This window comes from Lampetra planeri, chromosome 39 (assembly GCF_965212315.1).
Source record: "Lampetra planeri chromosome 39, kcLamPlan1.2.h2, whole genome shotgun sequence".
NCBI classification, from domain to species: Eukaryota; Metazoa; Chordata; class Hyperoartia; order Petromyzontiformes; family Petromyzontidae; genus Lampetra; species Lampetra planeri.
The window spans coordinates 11389970-11404479 of record NC_136145.1 but is presented as its reverse complement, the minus strand read 5'-3'; the positions used below and the strand labels follow the sequence as shown (position 1 = coordinate 11404479).

At 53.7% G+C, this 14510-nt stretch overlaps 1 protein-coding gene across 1 annotated transcript in view; it reads right to left on the bottom strand.

Moving 5' to 3' along the window:
* The window catches only part of LOC144731632 (coiled-coil domain-containing protein 33-like), a 78029-nt gene that overhangs the window by 28361 nt on the left and 35158 nt on the right, over positions 1 to 14510 (bottom strand). The window contains exons 4-5 of the mRNA XM_078612838.1: positions 8753 to 8948; positions 7260 to 7348 (exon numbers count right to left, since the gene is read on the bottom strand). Of these exons, the coding sequence (XP_078468964.1) occupies positions 7260 to 7348; positions 8753 to 8948 (285 nt within the window). The remainder of the gene's footprint in view (positions 1 to 7259; positions 7349 to 8752; positions 8949 to 14510) is intronic.

Sequence of the window (14510 nt, the reverse complement as noted above, 5' to 3'; positions counted from 1 at the left end):
AAAGGAAAGAGATTTGGAACGCATGCGGGTCGCCGGCCCGTCACGAACGGGTGGCGGTCCCCCCACAGACCGAGAACGCGACGGGGTTTTAAGATCGACGGGAGTAAAACCGCCCGCCGCTGTTGGAGGCCCGTCAACGCCAAGGTCCCGTTCCCCAGAGAGACCCAAGTCCGGGGTCTCTGGCAACCGTGTCTGTGGTGGGGTTGGAGGGGCAGCGGGGTCAAGTGGCCCCGTCGTCGTGGTAGGCCCACCCAGAGTAGGATTCGCCACATCCACCTGCGTCACGGCTGGTTCGTCTGTAGAAGGAACGACAGGCGCGCTTGCAGAGTCAACAGGCAAGGGCAGAGGTGCGTCGGGTGCAACAGACACCGGCAAGGCAACATCAGGGGATGACGCATCCGTCCGCGGGGCCACGTAGGGCTTCAACCTAGACGTATGGACATACCAGCGCCGCGATCCGAACCAAATCTGCGCGGACTGCGGGTTAGGGACTTCAATAAGCTTAACCGGCCCCTGCCATGGTTTGTGAAGCTTAGGGGAGGTCCCCGGCCGCACCTGCGGGCAGTGCAGCCATGCCATGTCCCCCACTCGCCAGGGGCATGTACCGGTCGAGCGCCGGGCGCAACGCTCGTTTCGCGACTGATTCTTGGCAGTAGCCAATCGGGCCCCCTCCCGTGCCTCGGCGACGCGTCGGACAATGTCCTGAATGTACTCGGGGAGAGGTTTAACAGGACCCTTCGCCCCCGTACCCAGCTGTACTTCCACTGGCAGCACATTCTCTTGGCCGTACATTAGAAAAAATGGAGAATACCCTGTGGACGCATGAGGCGTCATCCGATACGCGGAGAGTACCCCAGGTATATGCAAGTCCCAATCAGCTTGTTTCTCGTCAACTGTGTGACATAGCATGGCCGACAGCATCCGATTAAGCCGTTCCACCATGCCATCCATCTCCGGGTGGTAAGGAGACGTACGAACCTTCTTGGTTCCCAGAGCAGCGCACACTTCCGCCAACAATTTAGAAAAAAAATTTCGCCCCTGATCCGTGAGTAGCCTCTCCGGCGCCCCTTTGTCCAGCACATATCCAAACAGGAAGGCGTCTGTGATAGACACCGCCGACTGGTCGGGTAAGGGCCAAGCCATCGGCCAACGGGAAAGATATTCCACCCCGACCAGCAAAAATGTATTACCCCTAGCGGATGGCGGGAAAGGTCCCAAAATATCCAGCGCCACCAACTCATTGATTCGAGACACCTGTATAGACTGCACCGGCGGCACATAAGGGTTTTTAGGCGGCTTCCGCCGGGCACACTCAGGACATGCCCGAATGTGTCCGACGACATCCGTCGTCATGCTGTGCCAGAAGTAGTCTCGCTGCAATGTTCACAAAGTCTTCTGCACCCCGAGATGTAATAAAGTGTCGCAGTGCAGAGTCCGAATCAATTCGTACCGTAACGACGACGGTACAACCAGACACCAGTGGTCATGCAACCCCTCCCTCCACATGAGCAACCCATCCCGGAGAGCGGCCCCCGGCATCCCACCGGACAGCAATCCCCCCACTCCCTTCGCAGCCCGACTCCGTAAAGCCCCCAACGAGTCGTCAAGCAATTGTTCGCGAATCCATACCGAGCACGGCAGGTTCAGAACCCCATCGGCCGGTCCTGGGCACACCGGAGCCCCAGGCACCTCGACAGCTGACACGACAGGCCGAGGGGGTAGCTGAACCGGCGTACACCTATTCGTACCCGACGCGCTAGCGCAAGGGGACCCCTGTGGTAATCTGGAGAGCGCGTCCGTATTCGCGTGACGCGACCCCTTCCGATATTGAATGTCGAAGGAAAATTCCTGCAGGGTCTCCAACCATCGTGCAAGTTGGCCAGATGGTTGGTCAACCCTCAGGGCATACTGCAGAGCCGCATGGTCCGTGCGCACAATAAACGAACGGCCGTATAGATACGGGCGATATTGGCGGAGAAAATAGACAATAGCCAATAGTTCGCGGTGAGTAACGCAGTAGCGGGTTTCTGCCGGGGACAGCACACGGCTACCGTAGGCTACCACGCGTTCCACGCCACCCTTGGACTGTGACAGAACGGCCCTGATCCCGGTGTCACTAGCGTCCGTATCCAGAATAAAAGGTCGATCAAAATCCGGATAGTCCAATGTCGGCGCCGTTGCCAACTGATCGCGTAGGCCCTCAAACGCCGCTTCCTCCAGCGGACCCCAACTGAACCTCCGACCCTTACCCGTAAGGAGGTGCAAGGGCCTAGCGATCATAGCAATGTTCGGAACGAACCTTCGATAATATGAGGCGAACCCAAGGAAGCGACGTACATCCCCAACTGAGGCCGGGGTTGGCCAGTTGCGGACGCACGCCATCTTCTCCGGGTCCATGGCCACCCCGTCCGCACTGACTATGTGTCCCAAATAATGCACGGATCGTTGCAGTAGGTGACACTTTTTTGGTTTGAATTTTAGATTGGCGGAGCGCATCCTAGCAAAAACCATCTCCAATCTTTGTAAATGTTCGTCAAATGTGCGGCTAAAGACGATGACATCGTCTAAATAAATCAAACATGTCTCCCACTGCAGACCCGTTAACACCAGCTCCATCAACCGCTGAAAAGTGGCAGGGGCCGCATTCAAGCCCATCGGAAGGCAATTAAACTGAAACAATCCCTGCGGCGTACGGAAAGCCGTCTTTTCCCTCGAGGACTCATCGAGGGGAAGCTGCCAGAATCCCGAAGAGAGATCCAGTGTTGAAAAAAACTTCGCCCCGGACAAGGCATCAAGGGAATAATCCATACGCGGCAGGGGGTATGCGTCTGCGACGGACACCTTGTTCAATTTTCGAAAATCGACGCAAAATCGCAGTTTCCCATCCTTCTTCACAAGGACTACCGGCGCGCCCCATGGACTGTTAGACGGGGATATTATGTCAGCGGCCAGCATGTCCTCCACTGCACCGCGAACCTGATCCCGCTCCGTCGGGCTCAACCGATGCGAGTTCAACCGAATCGGAGTGGCATCCCCCGTATCAATGTGGTGGGAAAGCAAGGAGGTGCGTCCCAAGTCAAAATCATCCGAGCTGAACACGTCGGAATAACTTAGCAACAGCGCGTGAAGCGTGGACCATTGTTCTCCGGTCAGGGATGAATTCTCCCCGCATAACTCGGCAACCCAACGATCATCCTGCCCCGTAAGCCCCGAAACCCCCCCTACCATGTCCCGGCGGGCCCGGTTGTCATGGGCCATGAACGCGGTCGTGGCGTGAGCCAAAACCGTTCCGGCCGGGACACTGACATTCTCCGCACTCCCATTCAGCACCTGTAAGAACGGGGGCTGGCCCGGCCGGACAATCGTTTGTGCCCCAACCAGCGCCGAGCCGCCCGTTATAGCCGTGGACGGCGATAACAAAACCCCCGCCCCGCTCCCTCAACACCAGGTACTGGCTTCTGATATCTCAATGGGATAAGCATCTGCGAACCAGGTGGAATGTCAACAGATACCTCGGACAGCGCCTGTACCTGGAAAACAGGGGCAGACCGGCCCCATGGCGACGGTAAGAACGACATCTTCCGCCCCCCCGGTAATTCAATGCAATTTTGATCAACCCTTATTTGAATGGGCATTTTTGCCAGGAAATCAGTCCCCAACAAACAGGGTACCGCGAGGGACCTAGAGATCAAAACGGTCCCTGAAGCCGACACCCCCCCAATCGATATGTTGGTGTCCACCTGGCCCACAATGCCCATACTTCCCCCGTTCGCCGCTATGCATGAATCATAAACCGCTCGCACTCTCCCTGGCGGAATGCCCAAAAGATGGAAAATGACATCCGAAATAATGGTCACGGACGCACCGGAGTCCACCAAAATACGCACCTCGACCCCCTGAATAGAACCCGGTACCGTGGACGACCCAGTAGCGGGCCGTAACTACCCTCCGTGCCAATCGCCGCCATTGTGTCAGCGAGCGACACGGGTCAATCGGCGGCACCTCGTTGTTAACGACACACGGACCGCGCGGCGAAGGTGATGCATGAGGTGACAGGCCTTGCCGGGTGTCTGATGCGCACCGACTTGCCTGTCCTGGCTGGTCTTTTCGCGTGATGTCCGTGGTCGAGGCGTCCTGCTGGGGCGGCCCGGGGATGCGAGCCCAACAGTCCCTGGCGAAGTGGCCCTTACGGCCGCAGTGGAAACACTCCACGTCGTTTCGGCATGCGGCACCCCCTCTGTCCCGACGCTCCCGCGCCGGTGGGCCGGACCTCGGCCCCGTTCCTCCCCGAGCAGGCCACTGGGTGGAGGCGGCCGTCAACTCCTGTGGACCCTTGTCGTCAGGAACGTAGACCGCCTTCTTAGGATCCCACCCCGTAGCACCGCCTTCAACGATGGGGCCCCCCATCCAAGCTGACACCTGTTTCCAGCGTCGGAGATTAAATTGAGCGTCCAAGCACTTAGCCTCAGCACGGGACGTCAACTTATCATGGCTGCACACCGGCATGGGGATCCCCAGGTCTCTAGACAATTCCAGCATCTTGCCCAACACAAGGGGCTCCAACAAATCCGGCTCCGTCTCGGGGTATGCTGCCATCGCCAGTTCCAGAACGGCGCCTCTGAAAGCCACCGGCGATTCTTCAGGCGCCCGTTGCCGCTGAAGAAATCTACGATGGGCATCGTCCGGAGGCTCGTACGCATCCGCCATTTCCTCGAAGACACCCTGCAGCGTCCTCTTCTTGTCGGCCTTGATGGAGCGGAACAACCAGGCGGACTCGTCGTCGAGAAGTGTTGGTAGGACTTTCAGGGCCTCTGCGTCCGTCCATTTGGCGGAGCGTACGACCGCTTGAAAACGGCAGGCGAATGTACTCCAATCGCCGCCGATGGAGAATTCTTTGACCATTGTTAAATGATGGCTGCGGGTCATTGCTCCGCCGTCCTCCGCCGATGGTGACTCACGTGGCAGCGACAAGATGGCGTCACTCCGCAACGTGTGCAAGATGGCGGCTTCCCGCGGTAGAGGGCGCAAGATGGCGGCTTCCCACGGCCGAGGGCGCAAGATGGCGGTTTCCCGCCGTTCCTTCTCGGCCACGCCCAAGATGGTGTCTTCATGCCGCGTGGTTGAGAGGGCTGATGGCGACGGCAAGGCCCCGGCCCGCTGTTCCTCGCCGGGCCTCCCCGAAGTCGTCGCCGGCGTCACAAGGTCGCACAACTGCGGCAACACTGTCTTCAGCGCCTCCAGTTGGGCCGTCACCTGTCGCCATCCGTCCTCAGCGTCCAGTCGCGCGGATGGACCCACCGAGGCGGCCACGTCCTGCACGCCCGGACCCCCGCTCGTCCCAGCGTCACTTTCCTCCTCCATCATCGGTAGCGCCACCGCTGGAGGGAGGTCATCGTCAGAAGATGCTGCAGAAGATGGTGCAGGGTCGTTCTTCCTTCTGAGCTGTTTTGACATGCCGTTTCACTTCTGACACCAATGTAATAAAGGACTCTCTCTCATATGTCGATCTCCGTTGTCCTTTATTGGGTTCGTAGAATCTCGTTACCATGGCGTCCTCGCTCAGGCCCGTGTCTCTCCCGACGATCTCTCCATGCAGTCTCCCTGCTGCTCCGATATGCAGTCTCTCTGATGCCCCCGATATGCAGTCTTCCTGCTGCTCCGCCTTGCAGCCACACCGCTGCTCCGCTCTCTAGCTTCACTGCTGCCCCGTATACAGCTAGCCTCCCACAGCCCGCTAGCTCTCTGCGTCTGACACCGATGGCTGACAGTGTCGACGTCTCCCACCACGTGGCGACCGCGCCACTCTCTCCGTACTGCCCAGCGTGGCCTCCTCCTGTTTCACTCCATCTCAACTCCCTCTTCCCCTTCCGGTTCTCCCCCGAAATCCTCTCTCCCACGTGACCCTAACTCATCCCTCTCCCCACGTGACCCAGACTCCGCCCCCCCTCAATCCTTGCTCGCATTACACAGGGAGAGAGGTGACGTCACCGGTTGAGGCAGGGCGATCGGGGCACTTCTTGAAGGGAATTGGAGTCGGGTGGACTCGTGCGGTATGAGCTTGCATGAAATAAAAAAACGTGTTGACTCTTGATCTTCATCTGGTGGGCTCTCTACACATTTTCCATGATAAGCCCCTTTGTTGAGCTATCATTTGTGATAGCCAGGTCGCTTCTGAAAAAGAGCTACATAGCTCAGTGGGCCTTACGTAGTTCAGTTTCAGTTCAATGTTCAGATTACTGTGGCGAAGATGCTTGCATTGATGGATATATATTGGCCAGGGGGCCCGTTTGAAGTGGTAGGCCCCATGTGGTTGTGGGCCAGAGCCATATATGAGATGACAACCTTTACATTTAAAACTGCCAGTGAGCAGTGCACCACTGTGTGAGAGAGTAGCCTCCAGGAAATGAATGCCACTTAACTACTTTTGGTATCACTTCAGTCGTGCTCTTTATCGACACTCGGGGCTCACTTTTTATATGCCCTCCGAAAATATATATTTTTTCCTGTCAAACCAAGTTTCAAAATCAGGCCTGGTTTTCACCGGAGTCATCCGAAACTGGAGTCAACTCACTACACTCGAGAACCCAATTTAGTCGAATCATTTGGCGATGCTGCTGCATTGGCAGTGCTGCACAAGTACACATAACACGGTGTGGTGGCTTTTCCGACAATGGCCCTTCTTAATGGCACTAAAATACATTGATACAAACAAAACTGCGTATTAAAAAAGGTATATTGCGCACAACGTCACCTTTTCTTTTATCCTTTTAAGGCCCCACAACAACAGCCACCATTCACCACTAAGTGGCGGTGACGTCACCATGGCGCTTGTGCCAGGCCAGGTGCACTCTGAGGCCATAATGTGAAGTGTCGAAGGCTCGCTGACAGGTCACGAGACAGACCCGGGTGCCATGGGTTGACTGATTGAGATGACTGGCAGATGCACCGGCTGTGCCCCCTACTGTGCCAATTTGCTGTATTTTAGCTGCCCGGTGCTCCGCTCATTGTTGCGAGCATTGCTCCTCTGCCCTCAGTTGTTGTTGGAGGGCAACTGCCTCCAACTTGCCCGGTAGCGTCCTTCACAAGCCTCCTCCACAGTGTTATTGACAAACGTGTTGAGTTTTCAGTTTAACAACCGGTGGCCGACACTAGAATTCAAAACCAGGATCTCCTTGGCCGGGGCTCAATGCTCTGTCCCTGGAGCCACCCGGCCACCTCGACTCGAGTACTCTATTTTATCTGTTCACATGGCCACTCACCCTGATGAGCTCATTCTGCAGCTGCTGCACCTTGTCCTTGTAGCCCTTCATGTCCCGTGTGTCCATCGCCACCTTCTGCTTCAGGGACACTGGGAAGTATATAGCCCATTATCAATACACTGCTGAATGAAGGCCTCCCCCCCCCCCAACGCCACGTGAGTCGTGGGGTTATCTGGCAGTTCTTCGTGCCGTTCAGTGTTGGTGCAGGTGGGTAGCATAGAAGTGCAGTTAAACAATGGATTCTGCTGCACTGCCCTATGCTGTCCATACTGCATTGCAATATATAGCCTATAACAGCGGTCATGCAAGGCGACCACCCATTCAAACATCACCCAGATTATTGGAGGTGTTGTTACGCAAGTCTCGTGCATTGTATTTATTAAGACTAATACTACTTTATAGATATCTAGCAATTCACTGGTAAATGAAGGCCTCCCCACCCCTTGTGGCAGTCAGGGTTGTATGACCGTGTGCCACCATCTTGGTCAGTGCAGGTTGGCCAACGGAAAGCGACCATAGTTGGGAATCAAACTTCGGTCGCCGGGTTCATAGATAGCACAGTGATGTAATACTACATAATATATAACCGGTCTTATTTTAAATAAATAACTAAAATAACGAGCATTTGTCATCAGATTCAAAAGTGGAACATTTCCATTTTCAAGTAATTTTATTTCTATCCGGCTTTAATCAGAAACGCTAAATCACATCATGTGGCCGATATCTGACAGATCAGCACACGTACTGTGTGCCGCAGGCTGTCTGTTACATTTACACTCATCCATTATGGCCCTGCTCCATAGAACCTCAAGTGCTATGAATAAGGCCCCATTTCCCAAAACGTCACCTATCGCACACTGTATTTGTTTTATTTTTGGTTCAGCGTATCTGTCGCGAGGAGTTTGTTTAGTCACCAGGAATCTTCTGCTGTCTCCAATAACGTGACTAAATCATCTCAGTCTGTGTCTTTCTTTCAGAGCGCGTTGATAATTTCTTGGTAGCCGTAGTTATATTTGTGCTTGATCATTTTCATCAACTCACAGCCCGTCGATGACTAAAATAATAAAAAGTAAAAACTCATTGATTTTGGTCACCAATTTCATAGAAAAAATTAATGGAGGCAGGGTGGCAGTGGTAACACGTGTGCCTCACAGCAGGACAGACCTGAGTTTGATTACTAAATTGTGCTCCTTTCAGTGTGGAGTCGCTGTGCTCTCCCCTTGTTCTGTACAGATTTTTCTGGGTAGTCCGGCTTCCTCCCACACGCATAAAGCTGACCACTCGCATAAAGTTGGGCAAACACCCCCAAAGTAGACCCAACAGAACTTGGGCAATTGTTAGAGCCGATTCTGGCTGGCTCCCACCCGCCGTGGCTTCCCACCATGGTTTCCCCGTGCATGCACGAATGTACACGCGTGGACGTGCGCTCGATAACGTATTTTACGCGAATGATGCTTCAGTGAAAAATCACAACCCCCAACGAAGCTCGTTACCAAGCCGGTCGGCGAGCTCGCTCTTGGTCATGACGTCGAGGTCGGCATCAGCGAGCAGGGCGCGTCCGGTCTCGTGGTGCATGCTCAGCTCGCTGCGCAGGCGGCTGTTCTCGCTCTCCAGGCGCCCCACCTCACGCCGCAACGCCAGGATGTCGTCGGCCATCTTGCGCAGCACCGAGCGGTAGCCGTCCAGCTCCTGCCACGACGGCGACGCGGGGGGACGTCATGGGGCATCTGGGCCCCATCTTCTTCGAGCACAAACACTGGCCTAAAGCTGACCACTGGTCTAAAGTTGAACATTGGGCTAAAGCGAGGCACTGGCCTAATGTGGGACAATGGCCTAAAGTGGGACACTGGCCTAAAACGGACCACTGGCGTCAAGTGGGACACTTGCCCCAAGGGGGACGCTGGACTAAAGCTGACCACTGGCCTAAAACGGACCACTGGCCTAAAGCTGATCACTGGCCTAAAGTGGGACACTGGCTTCAAGCAAGGCACTAACCAAAAGCTGACCATTAGGCTAAAGTGGGACACCGGATTAAAGCTGACTAATGGCCTGAAGTGGAACACTAGCCTAAAGCTGAAAACTGGCCTAAAGGTAGACACAGGCCTAAAGCTGACCACTTTTCTAAAGCTGACCACTGGGCTGAAGCTGACCGCTGGGCTAAAGTGGAACACTGGCTTAAAACGAGGCATTGACCAAAAGTGTATCACTGGCCGAAAGTGGGACACCGGATTAAAGCTGACCACTGGCCTAAAGTGGGACACTGGCCTAAAGCTGAACGCTGGCTTAAAGCTGACCAATGGCCTAAAGTGGGACACTGATCTAAAATGAGGCACTGACCTAAAGTGAGGCACTGGCCTAGAGTGGGACACTAACCTAAAGCTGAAACCTGGCCTAAAGGAGGACACAGGCCTAAAGCGAGGCACTAGCCTAAAGCTGATCACTGGCCTAAAGTGAGGACTGGCTTAAAGCTGACCACTGGTCTAAAGTGGGACACTGATCTAAAAATGAACTTTGGACTAAAAAGGGACGCTGGCCTAAAGCTGACCACTGGCCTAAAGTGGCACACTGGCCTAAAGAGGGACACTAGCCTAAAGTGGGACACTGGCATGAAATGGGATACCGGCCTAAAGCTGACCACTGGCCTAAAGTGAGACAATGGCCTAAAGTCTGAAACTGACCTAAAGCGAAGCAGTGGTCTATAGTGGAAAACGGCCTAAAGTGAGGCACTGGCCTAAAGCGAGGCACCGGTCTAGAGCTGAAAACTGGGCTAAAGAGGGACACTGGCCTAAAGCAGAATAATGGCTTAAAGCGGGACAATGGCCTAAAGTGGGACACTGGATTAAAGCTGACCACTAGCCTAAAGTGGAACACTGACCAAAAGGGGCATGCTGGCCTAAAGCTGACCACTGAGCAAAAGTGGGACACTGGCCTAAAGCGAGGCACTGACCTAAAGCTGACCACTGGCCTTAAGTGGGATACTGGCATAAAGTGGGACACTGGCCTAAAGTGGGACACTGGCCCAAAGCAGGAAACTGGTCTAAAGCTGACCAGTGGCCGAAAGTGGGACACTGTCCTAAAGTGGGACACTTGCCTAAAGTGGGAAACTGGACTAACGTGAGGCACTGGCATAAAGTTGACTGTTGGCTTAAATCTGACAAATGGCCTAAAAGGTGGGACACTGGGCTAAAGCAAGGCAATGGCCTAAAGGTGACCACTGGCCTACAGTGAGACATTGATCTAAAGTGGGACACTGGCCTAAAGCTGACGACTGGCCTAAAGTTGACTGCTGGCTTAAAGCTGACCAATGACCTAAAGCTGACCACTAGCCTAAAGTGGGACACTGACCTAAAGAGGCATGCTGGCCTAAAGCTGACCACTGGCCTAAAGTGGGACATTGGCCTAAGGTGAGGCACTGTCCTAAAGTAGGACACTTGCTTAAACCTGACAAATTGCCTAAAAATCGGGACACTGGCCTAAAGTGGGACATTGGCCTAAAGTGGAACACTGACCTAAAGCTGAGAACTAAAGCGGGACACTGATCTAAAACTGACCATTGGACTAAAAAGAAACGCTGGCCTAAAGCTGACCACTGGCCTAAAGTGGCACACAGGCCTAAAGCTGACCACTGGCCTAAAGTAGGACGCTGGCTTAAAGCGGGACACTGGCCTAAAGTGGGACACTGGCCTAAAGTTGACTGCTGGGTTAAAGCTGACCACTGGATTAAAGATGATCACTGGCCTAAAGTGGGACACTTGCCTAAAGCTGACCACTGGCCGAATGTGGGGCACTGACCTAAAGGGGCATGCTGGCGTAAAGCTGACCACTGTCCTAAAGTAGGAAAATGGCCTAAAGTGAGGCACTGGCCTAAAGCGAGGCACCGGTCTAAAGCTGGAAACTGGGCTAAAGTGGGACATTGGCCTAAAGAAGAACAATGGCTTAAAGCGGGACACTGGCCTGAAGTGGGACACTGGCCTGAAGTGGGACACTGGCCTAAAATGGGACATTGACTTAAAGGGGCATCCTGGCCAAAAGCTGACCACTGGCCTAAAGCTGACCACTGGCCTAAAGTGAGACACTGTCCTAAAGTCGGACACTTGCCTAAAGTGGGAAACTGGACTAAAGTGAGGCACTGACCTAAAGTGAACTGCTGGCTTCAATATGACAAATGGCCTAAAAAGTGGGACACTGGGCTAAAGCGAGGCACTGGCCTAAAGGTGACCACTGGCCTAAAATTGACTGCTGGCTCAAAGCTGACCAATGGCCTAAAGTGGAACACTGACCTAAAGCTGAGAACTGGGAAAAAGTGAGGCACTGGCCTAAAGTGGAACAATGGCCTAAAGTGGGACACTGGCCTAAACCGGACCACTGGCGTCAAGTGGGACACTTGCCCCAAGGGGGACGCTGGACTAGAGCTGACCACTGGCCTAAAGCGGACCACTGGCCTAAAGCTGACCACTGGCCTAAAGTGGGACACTGGCCTAAAGCTGAACGCTGGCTTAAAGCTGATCAATGGCCTAAAGTGGGACACTGATCTAAAATGAGGCACTGATCTAAACTGAGGCACTGACCTAAAGTGAGGCACTGGCCTAGAGTGGGACACTAACCTAAAGCTGAAACCTGGCCTAAAGGAGGACACAGGCCTAAAACGAGGCACTAGCCTAAAGCTGATCACTGGCCTAAAGTGAGCACTGGCTTAAAGCTGACCACTGGTCTAAAGTGGGACACTGATCTAAAAATGAACTTTGGACTAAAAAGGGACGCTGGCCTAAAGCTGACCCCTGGCCTAAAGTGGCACACTGGCCTAAAGAGGGACACTAGCCTAAAGTGGAACACTGGCGTGAAATGGGATACCGGCCTAAAGCTGACCACTGGCCTAAAGTGAGACAATGGCCTAAAGTCTGAAACTGACCTAAAACGAAGCAGTGGTCTATAGTGGAAAACGGCCTAAAGTGAGGCACTGGCCTAAAGCGAGGCACCGGTCTCAAGCTGAAAACTGGGCTAAAGAGGGACACTGGCCTAAAGCAGAACAATGGCTTAAAGCGGGACAATGCCGAAAGTGGGACACTGGATTAAAGCTGACCACTAACCTAAAGTGGGACACTGACCTAAAGGGGCATGCTGGCCTAAAGCTGACCACTGAGCAAAAGTGGGACACTGGCCAAAAGCGAGGCACTAGCCTAAAGCTGACCACTGGCCTTAAGTGGGACACTGGCATAAAGTGGGACACTGGCCTAATGTGGGACACTGGCCTAAAGTGGGACACTGGCCTAAAGCAGGAAACTGGTCTAAAGCTGACCAGTGGCCTAAAGTGGGACACGGTCCTAAAGTGGGACACGTGCCTAAAGTGGGAAACTGGACTAACGTGAGGCACTGGCATAAAGTTGACCGTCGGCTTAAATCTGACAAATGGCCTAAAAGGTGGGACACTGGGCTAAAGCCAGGCAATGGCCTAAAGGTGACCACTGGCCTACAGTGAGACATTGATCTAAAGTGGGACACTGGCCTAAAGCTGACGACTGGCCTAAAGTTGACTGCAGGCTTAAAGCTGACCAATGACCTAAAGCTGATCACTGGCCTAAAATGGGACACTGACCTAAAGCTGACCACTGGCCTAAAGTGGGGCATTGGCCTAAGGTGAAGCACTGTCCTAAAGTAGGACACTTGCTTAAATCTGACAAATGGCTTAAAAAGTGGGACACTGGCCTAAAGTGGGACATTGGCCTAAAGTGGGACACTGGCCTAAAGTTGACTGCTGGATTATAGCTGACAACTGGCCGAAAGTGAGACACTGGCCTAAAGCCGATGACTGGCCTAAAGTTGACTGCTGGCTTAAAGCTGACCACTCGATTAAAGATGATCACTGGCCTAAAGTGGGACACTGGATTAAAGCTGACCACTGGCCGAAAGTGGGGCACTGACCTAAAGGGGCATGCTGGCATAAAGCTGACCACTGGCCTAAAGTAGGAAAATGGCCTAAAGTGAGGCACTGGCCTAAAGCGAGGCATCGGTCTAAAGCTGGAAACTGGGCTAAAGTGGGACATTGGCCTAAAGCAGAACAATGGCTTAAAGCGGGACACTGGCCTAAAGTGGGACACTGGCCTGAAGTGGGACACTGGCCTGAAGTGGGACACTGGCCTAAAATGGGACACTGACTTAAAGGGGCATCCTGGCCTAAAGCTGACCACTGGCCTAAAGTGAGGCACTGACCTAAAGTGAACTGCTGGCTTCAATATGACAAATGGCCTAAAAAGTGGGACACTGGGCTAAACTGAGGCACTGGCCTAAAGGTGACCACTGGTCTAAAATTGACTGCTGGCTCAAAGCTGACCAATGGCCTAAAGTGGAACACTGACCTAAAGCTGAGAACTGGGCTAAAGTGAGGCACTGGCCTAAAGTGGAACAATGGCTTAAAGTGGGACACTGGCCTAAAACGGACCACTGGCGTCAAATAGGACACTTGCCCCAAGGGGGACGCTGGACTAGAGCGGATCACTGGCCTAAAGCGGACCACTGGCCTAAAGCGGACCACTGGCCTAAAGTGGGACACTGGCCTAAAGCTGAACGCTGGCTTAAAGCTGACCAATGGCCTAAAGTGGGACACTGATCTAAAGTGGGACACTGATCTAAAATGAGGCACTGATCTAAACTGAGGCACTGACCTAAAGTGAGGCACTGGCCTAGAGTGGGACACTAACCTAAAGCTGAAACCTGGCCTAAAGGAGGACACAGGCCTAAAACGAGGCACTAGCCTAAAGCTGATCACTGGCCTAAAGTGAGAACTGGCTTAAAGCTGACCACTGGTCTAAAGTGGGACACTGATCTAAAATGAACTTTGGACTAAAAAGGGACGCTGGCCTAAAGCTGACCCCTGGCCTAAAGTGGCACACTGGCCTAAAGAGGGACACTAGCCTAAAGTGGGACACTGGCGTGAAATGGGATACCGGCCTAAAGCTGACCACTGGCCTAAAGTGAGACAATGGCCTAAAGTCTGAAACTGACCTAAAACGAAGCAGTGGTCTATAGTGGAAAACGGCCTAAAGTGAGGCACTGGGCTAAAGCAAGGCACCGGTCTAAAGCTGAAAACTGGGCTAAAGAGGGACACTGGCCTAAAGCAGAACAATGGCCTAAAGCGGGACAATGCCTAAAGTGGGACACTGGATTAAAGCTGACCACTAACCTAAAGTGGGACACTGACCTAAAGGGGCATGCTGGCCTAAAGCTGACCACTGAGCAAAAGTGGGACACTGGCCA